Raw genomic sequence first — 16,435 nt, forward strand, 5'->3', positions numbered from 1 at the left:
AGATTATGGTTAAAATCCTGTTAATAAACAGGATTTTAACCATAATCTGTCGAGTTGTTGCTTTTTAACGAGCGTGGATTCACAGGGAAACTACTTCAGTGTTACATTGGTTACATTGTTTGTATTATTTTACTTTTCTCTAACTCAAACCCCCAAATATACGAGTGTTTCCTAATGGAGCGCCCACCAGTGGTAGAAGAGATATGACACCGGGCACAAGGGTTAAAAAAGACTTGCTTTAAGGCAGTAAATTATTTACTTATTTGATGACGACACACCCAAGGTACAAGATTGCTATTATTTATGTGACCACTAGGGGGCGCCTTTTTTTGTTAAAGTGTAACTTTGGGTCAAGAGCGAGGGTCGAAATGATCCAAATGTTGAAAATAATAACAACAATAATAATAAAAAGAAGAAGAAAATCACTTGACATGATAACAGCAGAAATATGCACCAGGAACGACGCAGGAGTTTTCATTTAAGAAGTTTAAAGAGTGGGCTTGGCAATGCACTGCAAAAAATGCTTCAAATAAGCACAAACAAGAACATATAACCACTGTTTCTTGTTTCAAGCAAAATTATTAGTTTTCTTGAAACAAGAAAAAGTCAAATTATCTTAAGTATCTTCAGATAGATAAATACACTGAATTCAAGTCAATTACACGAGCACATATTTTCATTTTTTGGAGTGTAATCTAATTTAAACATCAACATCTTTCTACACTTTTACATTTCAGAGGGTCAATGTGAATCAATTTAATGTTGAAGTGGCACAAACACAGTTAAAGGTACTGTCTGTAATTATCTGACATAATTATCAATATTGATAATTATTGATTTGACACATTTTATTGTGGTAATCTTATATTCTGGTCTTTTGTTTCCACTAATGCAGGTTTTTAAAAGCTGATAAAAAAAAACCTGCATCACAGTCACGTGATCATCACTTTAAAGAGGATTAAGACTGAGGTTAAGGGTTCGGATTAGGCACTAAGTTGTGATGTTAAGGTTAAGTTAAGGGGTTAGGGAATCCCTTATGTCCACACATGCAGCACCGTTGTGTGTGTGTGTGTAGCATTATTGGAATATGTGATCGGCCAATAAAATGTTTATCCTGATTAAAGAATCTCTTGTCAGGGCCAGTTTCTTTTACAACTTTGGCTCGGGTCCTTTTTTAATTCCATTCTATAATCACAAGTGTATCATAAATATTATAACAAGGCCTTTGTTGAGCCAAATGTAAAGTTTTCAATGCGAAACAAAAGTCTTTGTGTTATTAAGTGTGAGTGCTTTCTTGTATTGGCTGTCATATTTTGTCCTGGTCCTCAGATTCTTATTTTGTCTTTGTTTAAACAGCTTTTCATTCAAATCACATTATTGATTTAATTTAAAGAAACAAAGATGATATTTGAGATGTTTGACTTCATTTATTAGAATAAAAATTGAGGTTAAGCCGAAATCCACGTTTGTTTTTGCTTACAACACTAATAATATCACAATACAGCGATTCTGTCATAATCAACAAAAACCTTAAAATAATGTTGATCAGTGTTTGTCAAACCTGGAAATGATGATGTTCTCAAATGTCTTGTTTTTGTCCACAAACCTTATAACACTAAAGTTTTAATTGTTATGTGAAGCAAAGAAACCAAGAAAACATTCACATTTTAGAAGCTAAAACGATGAGAAATCTTGTTTTAGTCATGAGAAAAGCTTGGACACAGCGCCACACACAGGCCTGGCATGCACACTACAGCGTTTATGAAACAATGCCGTGTTTACAGAGAGGAAAGTTTTCTCTGTCATGAATCATGATAACAGCAGTAATATTGGTAGTAACAGTAATAACAGATGCAGCAGCAGCACCACTCTCAGTCTATAGTGTCACTATATTCAGCCTCTCTCTCCCTCTCCCCCTCTCTCCCTCTCTCCCCCGCAGCGATCGGCCGGACGTTGATCCCGCGATACTTCAGCACGGTGTTTGAGGGCGGGGTCACCGAGCTCCACTACATCCTCAAACACTCCAAGGAGTCCTTCCACAACTCGTGCATCACCCTGGACTGTGATCAGTGCACCATGGTCACGCAGCACGGGAAGCCAATGTTTACAAAGGTAACAGCTGACCCCGCCGAGCGTCTCCCGCCATGAATTATTGATCACAGGTCGTTTGATAATGGACCAGGAAACGGCGTTTAACTGGGTTCAGGATCAAATCCGTCCAGAACCTTTACATTTGCTTTTTGTTTCTTTGATCGGACACAGAGTGACTTTACAGGGGGACGTTTGTTCTGAACGTTACACAAGTCTGACATCTTTGTCTGAGTTTGACCTCTGAACCTAAGTGTGTTCCCTTTAAGTTTGGTAGGAATCCCAGGAATCTCTTATCATATCTCTGTCTAAACTCATCAGATTTGAACTAAACCTGCGCTTTTTATGCAGAATCAGACACTCTGCAATTTAAATTCTCGTAAAATCTAAAATCTAGTCCCGCGAAATCCCATCTTTTCTCGTGAAATCTCGTCCTGTGAGACTTTAAAGAGCGACGGTAAGGAAGCATGTTTGTGTTTCCATGGTTCTGGAACAGTAGTGATCACGATTGCTGCTGTGATTGTTTTCGAGAGGATTGTGAATGATGACTGACTGACTGTTAGTGAACTGGTCACTTTTTGAAAGTGTAGTGTTTTTTTTATTGCCATATTTAGGGTTTTGTGTATTTTTAGTGGTGACAGAAACACTTTTAGTGACATCTGAACACATCAGGATGAAGTTTGTGTTTGTCTTGCTGATGAAAGATGGTAACAGCTGTCAGCAGGTGAAGGTCTGCTCAGATCCAGGGAGTCGTCAGGTGACAAAGTGTCTCTGGTTTGTAATATTAGGGGGCGTGTCTTTGTGTTTTTTGCAGCCATTTTGCCTCACGTCTGTAGGGAATGTCGCCCGGTGACACGAGATCTAATAGATAAGAAGAAATCAGCATCATGTGAACTCATGTTGCACTGGTTAGAATGTAAACGACATTTGTTTAGTTTTAAGTTTAGTTTTTGAGGGATTTAGGTTCAAATATGGTTACTTAGCTGTTCATTTAACCATCAGGCTACAAACTATGCATTTATTTTGTGTGTGACTCTCACTTTTACGTCTTTTGAGCGCCGCAAATAGCGATAATCGTCATCATCGATTCATCTGTAGATAACATTTTCTTGCTTGGTCCAAGAAATGATTTGGATTTAATGATTTCTTTGTAATATGGAGCAAAGAAACCAGAAAATATCACATTTACGAAGCTGTAAACTTGTTTTTATTCTTTAAAGAACACTGTTCCCACTGGTTTGTTAAAACCTCCGTCATAAGTCAGTAACGGCCAGCACAGCGTTACAGTATCAAGGACTTCATGTAGAATTTGCTACTGTTGGACCTAAACATCCACTGGTGTTTCGCCCGTTAAGGCCGTGGAGCGACTCCTCAGTCTCTCAGATACTCGAGGACAAGGGCATGAATAAGATCTGTGGACAGAGAGTGTGTGAGGGTTTTTTTTGGGGTTTTTTTTGCGCCGACAAGAAGAAGAAGAAGCAAGAAAAGCCGAGGAAACACAAATTGTTCAGGTGAGATAATCCCAACCTGACACCGAGGTCTTGTGAAAGCACTCGAGCTGAGCTCATCTGCTTTTGACTTTAGGGAGAGAATCCCCCCGTGAGCCCGCAGTGAATATCTGCTGCGCTCCGGTCTGATCCAGATGGCTCGCTGACTCTTAGTCTCCTCGTGCTGACTCTCTAAATGAATCTGAGGCCAGATACCTTGTCAGTGCTGAGCAGCCGAGCTAAAGGGATTCCGTGTTCCCTGTACCATGAACCCTGAGCTACAGCACCGCACCGGATTGTTCTGACATTAAACAGCTACACGGCCTCTTGTTTTCAGGACTTGACACTCGCTCTGTGTGTGTGTGTGTGTGTGTGTGTGTGAAATTAACTTTTAGGATGACCAGCCAAGGGCTGTGATCCTACAAAAGGAATAATATATATATATACATATATATATACATACGTATGTATGTATACATATATATATATACATATATATGTATACTAGACTTGAAATTTTTTGAAAAAAAAATGTTCTTAAACCCTTAAATTTGACTTCCTGTGAGCACAAGTGTAGTTTTTTAAATGAGAAGCCGATTAAACTGACAGTCACTCCGGATTCATCATGTTCACGTGTGATTTTAGGACGAGTCGTCCAAAAAAACATATTAGATAAATAAAAAAAAGAAGAGCAGGATTTTTCAGTCACATGATTTCTAAATGTCATGTGCTTCCGCTGCGCGTCACATCCCGTTAACGTTTATCCGTGTGTCAACGTGTTTGTGTGATATTTTCAGGGTTTTTTTATGTGCAAGTTTTAAAGAAAAAACATCATTGTGTAACACAGAGATAAACAAGATGAGTTGTTTTCCATTGTGTATTTTTTTAAATTAACCACTGCGTCTGCACAAATAATTTAGAAACCTTTTATTTTGAGTACATTCTTCTCTAAATGAACAAAGCATGTACGTTAATCAAGAAAAAGCCTCGTTTTTCACATTTAGATGTGATTTTCTCAGGAAACTTTGTATTTATTTTCATATTAGAAACTTACATTATTTTTTTTAGAGTGTATGAGTGGCTGCCTACATGTGAGGATCCTGAGGTCACGTCACGTCTGTTTCTGTGCATTTTATTATTCATGCAGTGGTTGGATGGGGGTTGGGGATGGATGTGTAAATGTGTAAATGTGCTGCTGTTGCTGGTGCAGCTGGTGGTGGAGGCTGTTTGTGATCTTATGTTGTCGTAAATGAGCGTAAAACCTGTAGAAAATACAGGAAATGTCTTTTGTTGTTGTTTCTTTAAAACAAAGCAAATACATAAAATGAAGTCCTTTATAGTCTTTTGACTGTGGTTTGACTGCTACACTTTCAAATACAGATGGCTGGTTAGAATTTGGGCCAAAACTATTAGTCGATGAATCGATTTTAATGTTTTTTTAAAGAACTAAAACAACTTAAATGTGAATATTTCCTGGTTTATTTGCTCCATTTGACAAAGAAATCGAGAAAATTATGAAGATAATCGTAAATTACAGACCTATTTAGAATGTATGAAGGCTGAAACTGGATATTTAGTTTACACACAGGGCAGAAACAAGCAGATGTTCAGTTTTAAGGACTTTCTGCAGAATTAATAATGTTTTTTTTTTTTAAATACACACGTATTCATTTATCTGCCTTTTTGTGCTTTGGTGTCCAAACAAATAGACTTTATATGACAGGACGAGATATGGTCAGGTATCTGTGATGACTTTAAATACTGTTGCATTGGTAATCATCATATTGATTATATTGAATAAATGTGTGAAATAAACTGAATAAAATATATTGACCAAAAAAAATACATGGAATCAATAAAATTCTATGTAAAAGGTCACTTAATAATAACGCAGCTTAAATTTTAAGCACTAAATATTTATTTTACATCATTGAGATGCAGAAATATCTCAAAATTCAAGGATTTTGATTTATATCGATATGGAATGATGTAAAAAAGTAAGTAAAGTATATCATGATAAGATTTTTTTGTGCACTTCTCAGTCTGAATGTATTTGTTGACTCAAAGAAGGAGTGAATTTAAGCTGAGATGAGGTAAATGTACTTTGATAAGGCAGGTAACATGGCAGCGTAGATATACATTATTATTATTTATGGTGACATTCTTGCTCTGGAAATGGAAACAGATGATGTTTAGAAAATCCTGCAGTGATTGATGGAGGCGTTGTATAAACGGGTGGTGGTTTGTGTGATGTTGTGTTGGTGAACATACAGGAAGTGTCTTTTGTTGTTGTTGATAGTAAAAAAAACAGTGTAATAATAATAATAATGATAATAATAATATAACGGGTGTCTGATATTAACCCAAACAGAAGTGGTCGAGCGCGGTCAACAACAAAACAAAGCTAAATTTGACGCTTGCAGCGCTGCTCTCTTTGCATCTCCACCTAAATTGGATGAGAAGAATTAATTCATTAGAAAAAGGAGGGGGGGGGTTGTAGTGATGGGGGGTGCAGGAGAAAAAGAGAAAAAGAAAATTCCAATAACTGAGCGTGTTCGTCTCTGAGCTGCGAGCAGCCGTGAGCCTGCAGCTCTGGAGGCCCCCGAATCTCAATCAGCTCTGCCTCGCCTCGCTTTCCTCAAACACCACCATCCTCACCCCCCCGCCCCCCACATCCCCTCACCCCCCATCCCCCCATCCCCTCATCCCCTCACTCCTCCACACCACCCTCCTCTCTCTGTCTCATTCCCCTGCCTGACTCGCTCATTCCCCCTTGCTCTCTACTCCACCGCTCTCTCATCCTCCCCCTCTTCCTCTCCCCCCCTGCACCCTATACCCTCCACACACACACACACACACACACATGCACACTCGCATCCTTCATCCCTAGAGAAATCATCCCCAGCTCCCAACCCGCTCTCTTGCTCTCCCTCTGCCTCTCTCTCTCTCTCTTCCTCTGCCTGTCTCTTTCTTTGCTTGTCTCGTTCCCTCTCCCCCTCTCTCTCTCTCCCTCTCTCTCTCTCTCTCTCTCTCTCTCTCTCTCTCCCTCGCTCGCTTTGAAAAAGTCTGATTCAAATTTACTTTATTGGCATCAGCACATTTAACCAATTATTCTACTTTATTATAACGGGGCTCTCTCTCTCTCTCTCTACATATATATATATATATATATATATATATGTATATACACACGTGTATATATATATGTGTATATATATACTTATATATATAGGTATATATAAGAGCAGTTTAAGTTACAATCATCACAGAAAACATGAATTTGAAAGTTACCAAAGCTAATTTGGACATAATATGATGGGGGAACAGTTTGACTGCGACACCAGTTATTTTCCATATGGTTCCAACAATAATGACGCGGATTAAATTAAAGTCAGTGCAGCAGCAGCAACTGTAAGGAATCCTTTATTTCACCGGGATTTCACTGAAAAAATAAATAAACACGTGTCTGTAACTTCTTTATTTAATAGAAGTAAACTTGTGGTTAAATGGAGATGATTTCTGTCTCAGCAGCAGCTGCTCAGGTGGATCATCTGTTTCCCTCGTCATGTCAAACCTAATTAAAACATTATTATCACGACTGAGAGGAGAAAAATAAGAGGCACTAACTAGAATAATGTTGAAATAGATGGAACTGATCCTTTAAAAAAGCACACTGTGTGAGACTATAAGAAGATATAAATGAACCCATGTGGGTTTATTTGTTTGTGTGTGTGATATTTTTGGTTTTTATTCATTTCATTTAATAATAAATGGTACAAAAAAGGTAGTTTAACTTAAATAAACACCAGTTTTTTGCTGTCTCTCCAATCTACATTGTGTCTGCACTGCATAGTGCACTTAAAATAACAATGTATGAACTAAATATTACAAGTTTGTCAAGTAAAATGTGTGAAAAGTTCAGTTTTCCTGCGTCTGAAAATTCATAAACTTACACTTTTACATAACATTTGGAAGTCATGGTTGGAGAACATCTGGTGTTATATGATAAAACAATATTTATAAGGTTTTATTTTTAGAAAACCTGTAACATTAACAGTAGAGAGAAGAAGAAGTGAACAATCTGCTGTCAACTAGTGGTCGGAGGCTTAACTACAGCTCGAAACTATCGTCCCTGTCGATACAGAGTTTCACGCCGTGGTGACATTATTGCAGTATTTGAAGCGCGTTCATATTTACTTACACCCCTAATTGGCCGAGGCAGAGTTTAAAATATTTAATTAGGCTCCCTCTGGAGAAGAGAAGACATTTATTTTAAAAATAAACGCAGCAGTAATTATTCAAACCTCTCCAGGAAATCTGTGCACCAGCTAAAAACAGCCTCCACGACTGTCATCCTCTCTCTCTCTCCCTCTGTCCCTGTCTCGCTCGCCCATATTTCTCATTACTCAGGTGCGACACTCTAACAAAGTGGGCGGACTTTTGCAGGCTGTCTGTAAAAAAGTGTGTGTGTGTGTGTGTGTGTGTGTGTGTGGGGGGGGGGGGGGGGGGGGGGCAACATGTGAGGGTTCGCGGGGCGGCGAGGTGTTGACAAGGTGACACAGGGCGCCAATTTGACCAGAAACCCCCCTCATGCTCCTTGTTTCCCACTACCCAGCATGCCTTGCTGTGTCTCCTGACCAGTGTGTGTGTGTGTGTGTGTGTGTGTGTTGGCTCTCAGGGCCTGGCCCTTGTTACCGGTGCCCAGTTGTGCAAGCTGAGAGTGGAGCAGAGAGCAAAAGGCGAGGCGAGTTAGTGACATGGTGATCGCCGCTGCAGCGCCAGTCACTTTAATTCCCTGGGTGGATTTTCTTTTTTTTCTCTTTTTTTTATTCTTTTCACAGAGAAATTTACCAGTGTGTGACGTGTGTTTGTTATCAGCAGACGTGTGTTTGTTCTGGGCCTTGCTTCAGTTTCTGTAGTGTCTTCATCTTTCACAGATGTTTGAATTGTCTCTCTGTGGGACGACATGTCTTATAAATAATATCTGGATAATTCACGCTGTGTCCCAGAGATACATATACTGCCTGTCCATGCTGTGTCAAAGCTGTTTATGTACTGTTATTTAAAATTAGACAAATATTCAGAAAATATAGCGCTTTTTTGCTTTTTTTTTTTTTTCACCTGTATTAGATTAGATTGGCTAGATTAGATTAGATTTGGAGAAATCCAAGCAACAACAAAAATGAAGAAATGACAAAACAGAACAGCTGAATAAACGTCCAATTGCGATAATTTTTACTGAAACTGTGATATAATTTGCAATATTAGAAGTGTTTTAAAAAAAAAAGACATTTAAAATGAATCTGTGTTCATTTTAAAACCGAAGAATTAGCATTACAACAAGATACAGGACAGGATTAATGAATTATATGAGAGAGTATTTACACGATATGCCGATCTCGCTTCTGCTATGCTAGTGGACTTTATCGCTAATGTGTTAACATTTAAGCTAGCGGACCTTATAGCTAATACGTTAGCAGTTAAGCTAGCGGTCTTTATTGCTAATGCATTAGCATTTAAGATAGCTGACTTTATAAAAAATGTTGACCAAACCTAAAGTAATGATGTTGTGTAGTGATTTCTTTGTTACATGGAGCAAAGAAACCAGACAATCTGGAAAATCTTGTTTTTATTGAAAAAAACACTCAAAATAGTTCAAAATTGTTGCATGCCTACCAGCTTTACCTACATAGTAACTTTTCCAGTGTTAAAGTAACTTTTTTTTTACATTAAAGTAACAGCAAGAGAGCTAAAAACATTGTATATTTTGATTTAACTTCAAATAAGTTACACTACTACACTATGACACATTTATTCCACAGCTTATTGAGTCGTGGCATCACCATAACACGGCAAAATAAACTGCATATTTGAGATAATTATGGGTTTTTGACAGAAATTGCAGCAAAAAAATTGTCAAAAATGTTCTTTTTTGCACAAATGTACTCTTTTTTTATACGTTAAATTGGGTCATAAATGTTTATCATCTATAAAAAGTGAGTTGGGGAAACAATATAGCACACATAGAACACACGTGACTTATTTACACTGCTCAATAACCATAAACAGTGTTGTTAACGCGTGTGTGATTGTGTGGAGTCACAGTATCGTCGCTGCACGTCAGCACACCGCTGATATAATTGAGGACATTTTAGTCGACTTTGAGACATTTTATATTCACCAGCGGCGTCGGCCGTCGATGCTCTTCATAATCGATCTAATGACCTTCAGCTACTTCTGCCGTGAAGAGATTGTCATGTCAGAGTTACAGTATTGAATAGCATCTCTGCAGCGGGGACGCTGTTATTCTTTCTCGCTCTTCGGAGCCCGGAGATCCCCTGATCTCAGGCCCCGATGTGTGGAAGATTTATGACCCTGCTCTTAAATCAATGAGGACTCTCTGTGAGGGGGCCTGTACCATTTAATGGAGCACTTTTCTTTTCTTTTTTTGATTCCACGGGATATTCCTGCTCTTTAGTTTTCATAAGGGAACACGAGTTTTTAGCCAAAACAGAAGACAGACTGTCAACGCACCGTTCCACTAAGACTCATTCCTGCACGTTTATGGCAATTAAAGTCATTCTAAAAACACTAAAACGACCAGGGGGCGGGGTCATTCTGACCCTAACTTTACATATGAAACCATGCAACCCTGACTTTTTCCAAGATGCCCTTTTATGGTTAGTTGATGCTATAACATTAAATAATATCTATATATAATATATAATAAAGTAGTGTGTGGAAGTTACCTGTGATGCACAAACCGACCTGATTACCGCGTCATTTAGTGTTGTTGTTGTTGTTTTAACGTTATTCTACCTTAAAGTTAGTTTCATTTTCATATTTTCTCCTGACTGTTCTGGTACTTCTGCTTTAGACAACCTTCATAAATGTCTATAAAAGGCTTTGATACTGACATTTCAAGTTATTAATGAACTCATATGTTTTAAGTTTTTAAAAAAAACAGAATTTATTTTGAGTTACAAATTATTGTTATTAATCTTATTTAAAGTATTTAGAAGTTGTATTTACGGAAGAGTATTAGGGCAACATGTAAAAAAAAAAAACAGCATGAATTCTGAGAGTAAAGTCAAAAATCTCAGAATTCTGACTTTTCCTTTAATCTCAGAATTCCGATTTCTTTCTTTAATATCCAAATTTTGACTTTAATCTCAGAATTCTCACTTTTTTCTCAGAATTCAGGCTGTTTTATTTTATTTTTTACATGTGTACATCGTACTCTTCCGTCACTTAATAATAACACATTTTTCTCACTTTACTGTCGCCTATATTCACATTACATGTCTATTTACTTTCAGATTATACATTATTTATTGAAATTATTTTCTAGTAGGTCCATCATTTCCGGTCTAGTCTGAGTGTTAATCCGGATGTGATTGAGAGGACGAGGAGCAGGAAGTTAAAGAAACAGTCGTTGCTGTGGAAATCAATAGCGCTGCATTGTTTTCACCTGGGAAAACTTCACCAGACTAAACAATATTCAAGTTATTCCACCGCTGGTGGGTAAAAGCAGAGAACTGCACTCAGGGATTATGTCAATTATAATTTATTTCCTCACATCCACCCAAGTATTTTGTCTATTTAATAGGTTTTTTTGTGGCTCAAGGGGTGAAAAAATCTCTCCCACTTAATTTAGAGGAGGAAAATAAAGACGTTGGAGCTGGATTATCTACAATAAAAGAAGACTATTTTGTCACAATATAGGTCATGTTTATAAAGTGAATCCATCATATTTTGGAAAAAACACAATCAATATGTCTCATTTTCTTTCAATAAAACCACTAATAAAAACATCCCAGTGTTCAAAATGTCAACTTTTCCCAAGCTAAGAAAAATATTATTATCTCAAGTGCTAATCCAGAGGGTTTTAGAAGGTTTGTTTGTTTTAAGAAGTTCAGTTTCCTCAAAAACATAAAGAAACATTTAATCCTGCTGTCGTGTGATAAATCCATAAATCTCTGTCTCTGTCTGTCCTTTGATTTTCCTTCAAACCCACGCGACGTCACATTTAGACGTACGTGTTGTAGTGGTCTCCATGGACTATAGTGGACTATTTAACCTCTATAACCACATTTTATTATTCTTATTATTATGAATTTATAGTGATATCACAGAAAATGGCCTTTGTGTCTTCAAGCAGGCAGATTTTAAATGTGAAATATATTAAAATCACCCAATTAGGACAAACAGGAAGAGTAAACTGAGTAAAATTTAATAAATAAAAAAAATAAATAAAAGACAGATTTTCATTGTCCATTAAACACTGAGGATTATTTCCAAATATTTAGCTTTAGTCTAATCCACACCAACATCAGGCCACCACCACGCTGTAGTACAGCTGTGTCTTTAACTGTAACATCACTCAAATGGAAATGTTCATTTTTATCATTTATTGCCATTAAAAGTAAATTTAAGAGAAAAAATTAAAAAAAAAATAAAAAAACCTTGATGCACAATATTTAGAATTAAGATTAAGAATTAAAGAAAATCAGGGAAATTCATGTTAAAAATGCAAAATAAGTGAAGAGTGTGATGTTTTGTTGATATAATGCAGTGAAAACTTGGTTTTTGAACATATACTTTACGGATTATTAAGAATGTGTTATATATTTATGTATATATCACCAAAGGCATCTTCTATCACTGCATTTGACAAAATCAACACGTCAAAAAGAGAAGGCGATTGTTTTAGGCTGCATTATATTGGCGTACCTAATAAAGTGGCCACCGAATGCTCATTATAGAAATGTGATTTTTTAAAAGTTGCCTCACTGATACTAACTATAATCATTTTTGTCCCCTGTGTTTTATTCTGTTGGGAAATCAACAGCTTTTCCGTACACCCTACTATGTACGTTTATTTATTTATTTATTTAGTTACTTATTATAATCTCTGTTGAATATTAGGTAAACACACCGTTACACAAACACTGAACATTTTCTTTTTCTTTCAGTCAAGTCAGAGGAAGAAAAAAAAGCAGCTCCAGTTTTCTATTTATTCTTCTTTTTCTTTTTTTGCTTTATAACTGAGTGTTGGTGGAGTTAGTGGTGGATCACGTGACCAGCTGGGGTGGGTGGGTGTGTGTGTGTGTGGGGGGGGTGCAGTATGGCCGCTAGCCTCTTTCTTGTTGATCCTCAGGAGACCATCTGCGCTGGGGGCATTGATTAGAGTGTGTCTGGTGGGATTACATCTTTGCCGTTGCCATGCCAACTAATCAGCTGATTCCCCCCCTCCCCTCCCCTCCCTCTCTGTCTGTCTCTCAGTTCCTCTCTCTATCTCTCCCTTCTCTCCTCTCTTCCCCTGGTTGTCACAGCAACAAAATACGGGAGAAGCGCTCGGGCCGCCGTGAAACGCTGGATTCAGCTAAAGGGGGCGAAAAAAAAATTGTTCTTTCTTTCCCCTCTCCCTCCCTCTCCCTCCCTCTCTCTCTCTCTCTCTCTCTCTCTCTCTCTCTCTCTCGCTCTGTGTGTGTGTGTGTGTGTGTCTCTCTCTCTCTCTCTTCCTAATTGGCAACTCTCTCTGACCTGTAGTTCTTTTGTCTCTGGCGTAAACACACCCCTCTCCAGATTACATTTATTTTCACATTTTAGAAAATAGCGGGATGGTGAAGAGGCCCAAGGACGGCAGACGCCTCTGAATGAAGGAAGCGAGCGCAGTAAATATTGGGAGCATAATAGCTCACTCATGCTGCCGAGTCCTTGAATAAAGTCCAAAAAATTGGAGACAGGAAGAAAAAAAAAAAACCTTCCAGCATTTTATTTGTGTACTTATTTATTTCCTGATTAAAATCACACCCGGCCAACAATAATAATAATAAACTCTCTTTATTATTCATTATTTTGGGAGTCAGCTGACGTCTGCCCGGAGGCGTGTTCGAGAGAAGAAAGAAGAAGAAAGTGAGACATGATGTGAAAGTAACTAACGTGTGATCTTTGTGCAGGTTTGTACAGAGGGACGTTTGATACTGGAGTTCGCCTTTGATGATCTGATGAGGATCAAGACGTGGCACTTTACCATCCGGCAGTACAGAGAGCTCATCCCGCGCAGCATCCTGGCCATGCACGTGAGTGACGTCACACACACACACACACACACACACATCAGGGAGGAGCCCATACAGTGATACAGTTCTAGTACGACTCGACTCTACTGGGTTTGGTATCAGTCACGTCGTTTTTTTTATTAGCAAAGCTCCTCCTCCTCAGCGTGAGCGGGGTCGTCGTAACACGGCAGCGTGAAACTGCCGTGACGTCGTTTTATACGAGACAAAAAGACGGCAGTTATTTTTCAGTGTAACATTGTGATTGTAACTCACGATCGGTGGATTTCAGCATTTTTTAGACGTTTCCTTTGCTAAATGTTGGAGATTAACGCACGTTTTTAGGATTTTTTAACTGATGTGCAGTTAATCAGCTCAGCTCGGTTAGGAACCTCACCAGAACAGGCTGAGATGTTACGATGTTAACAGAGGACTTAGTGTATTTTATATATTATAAGTGGCCTATGTAAATGTACATTAATCAAAATCCTCGATCACAGCTCTACCAGGCGCTGTCACTGATGGAAAGCACAAATAAAGACGAGTCGAGCCGCGTTCAAAGTCGTTAGTTTAGTGAAAAGATAAAAAAATATAAACTCTGATTCAATCCAAACACATGAATAACAAACAGTCGCTGCATTTTAGCTGAGTCATGTTATGGCTCTGCTTATCAGGGATATAAAGTAGCAAGAATTGTGCAGAAGTCACAAAATCTTTTCTTGTGTGAATTCAAGTGAATTTTGAACTGGGACATATTTCACAAATGTCACAACTTCAATCCGATTTTAAACATTTTTAAGTACTTTTTGCTCAGGTGTCTTTATATACTTTTATATTACATTTTTTTTCATCAGATTTCCTCAGTTGTGCTGAAAAAGAGGATATAAGACGCTCTATACTGCACATTCTTATAGCCTCTGTATAAACTGTATATGTTAAAACTGCTTAAAGGTCCAGTTTGGGAAGATTTAGGACAGTATTAGTATTAACATGTGGCACAAACATACAATTATAAGACTTTTTTTATTGTAAAAGCACCTGAACGTATGAATTGTTATCACATAATGAACCCTGAACATGCAACCACCCATAAATCCTACGCACTGTACCTTTAAATGACTGCGTCGCACTGATGTTGGTATCAGTAGATAGTGGAGGTTGTGACACACACACACACACACACACACACACACACACTTCTTGATTCTAACGAGGGTCTCTGCACTCTGCTGCCGACACACTTTTCTTTCCTCTGCTTCTTCTTCTTTCAGGAGCTGTTCATGAACACATGAATTTTAAACGCTAACAAAGCAGTTTGCAGGGGATTCTTTGCAAACCAATTTATTTGTAGACATCAAAGGCCGCGGAGGATAAAAAAAAAGAAAAAAGAAAAGGGGCTCTGGTCTGAAAAAAAGAGAGAAAAAGAAAGAAAAAACAAGGTCGAATGAATAATCTCCTTAATTCCACTAAGTGTAGCCCACGTTTAGTTTTCTGCTGTCTAATGATTTCAAACTGGACCAATTTTAATTAACGAGAGAAGGTGGACGATTATTCTGTTTGTGCCAAGTTCGAGAAGTTATACAAATATAATGTTTTTAAATCCTTTAAATCTTTTGCTCTCATGTGTTCATCGTCAGTATTTAACCTCTGTCACAGTGTGTGAGCACGAGCAGGGAGTCTGACTCCGCTACACTAGGTGGCGATAAAGCTCGTATAGATTCGATCTATGACGTCAAAACAACGTCAGCTTCAATTCACTTTAAAATATTACAATCTTTAGTGCTGACAGAGCATAAATTCAGTCGTTGTTGTTGCTGCTGTTGTCTTCTTCTCTGTTCTGGAATCTTCTATTATTTATGGTGCTAATCCCATGGGGGGGGTGACCATGCACGGAGCATGAAGAGCAGCTTTAATCAGATACAAATGTAAATACACAGCACAGCACGTGATTATCTGGGTGTGTTAATCCAACTTTGATACAATGCCTGCCGCACTAGCATGTCCAAGTTTTAGTCATTGAGTATTTTTAAAAAATACTTTGAACCGCTAAAACGTCTCTAATCTCCTAATTTCCTCCCACTGTCCAAATGTAGTTTGGTGATCAGATTAATTGTTGTGAATTGTATGAATGAATAGTTGTTTGTCTCATGTGTGTTTGGCTTTAACAAACACTAACTTATACAGTTCTAGTACGGCTCGACTCGGATCTACTCGGCACTGTGTCGGCCACTGATTGGTCAGAAAGTGTCGTCACTGGAAGAGTCGTGAGCGCGACGTCCGACACAAGAGTCAAAGCAAACAACGGCGAACTGTAGATGAATTAGTTAAAAAGACTAAACACAAGCGTTAATCTCCAACATTAGCAAAGGAAAATGTCTAAAAATCTCAGTATTTCACAGAGGAGTCTGGTGAAAGTCATGTGACCGGTCATGCAGGAAGTACTGAACTAATTGGTTTAATATCAACTGATTGTTATGATTCAGTTACACTGAAAACAACACTGGTTTGTGTGTTTTGTCGACGCATCGCGATGACTCCGCCCACACTGAGGAGGAGCTGCAGTGTCGAATAGAGCTAGTGATGGAACTTGGGGGAGGAGATTAACAAATATCCCACTGCACATAATTGAATTAAATTTAATTAAAGTTTTATTGACAAAAATTAGGTACAAACACATGAAACTTTCTTTTTACTTTGTAATGAGCAAACCCTGTTTCTTTAACTGCAGCTGGAAAAATATAACATGCATCCTCTCCCATTAGCTGGATAAATAAAAGTCACATTTATTTTTTCCCAGTG

At 38.1% G+C, this 16,435-nt stretch overlaps 1 protein-coding gene across 7 annotated transcripts in view; it reads left to right on the plus strand.

Moving 5' to 3' along the window:
* Positions 1-16,435, plus strand: part of ldb2a (LIM domain binding 2a) — a 97,228-nt gene that overhangs the window by 56,779 nt on the left and 24,014 nt on the right. For all 7 annotated transcript variants that reach the window (XM_058650136.1, XM_058650137.1, XM_058650134.1 and 4 more), the window contains exons 3-4: positions 1,940-2,112; positions 13,538-13,660. In XM_058650136.1, coding sequence (XP_058506119.1) covers positions 1,940-2,112; positions 13,538-13,660 — 296 coding nt within the window. The remainder of the gene's footprint in view (positions 1-1,939; positions 2,113-13,537; positions 13,661-16,435) is intronic.

Source organism: Solea solea, chromosome 14 (assembly GCF_958295425.1).
Source record: "Solea solea chromosome 14, fSolSol10.1, whole genome shotgun sequence".
In the NCBI taxonomy this organism is placed as follows: domain Eukaryota; kingdom Metazoa; phylum Chordata; class Actinopteri; order Pleuronectiformes; family Soleidae; genus Solea; species Solea solea.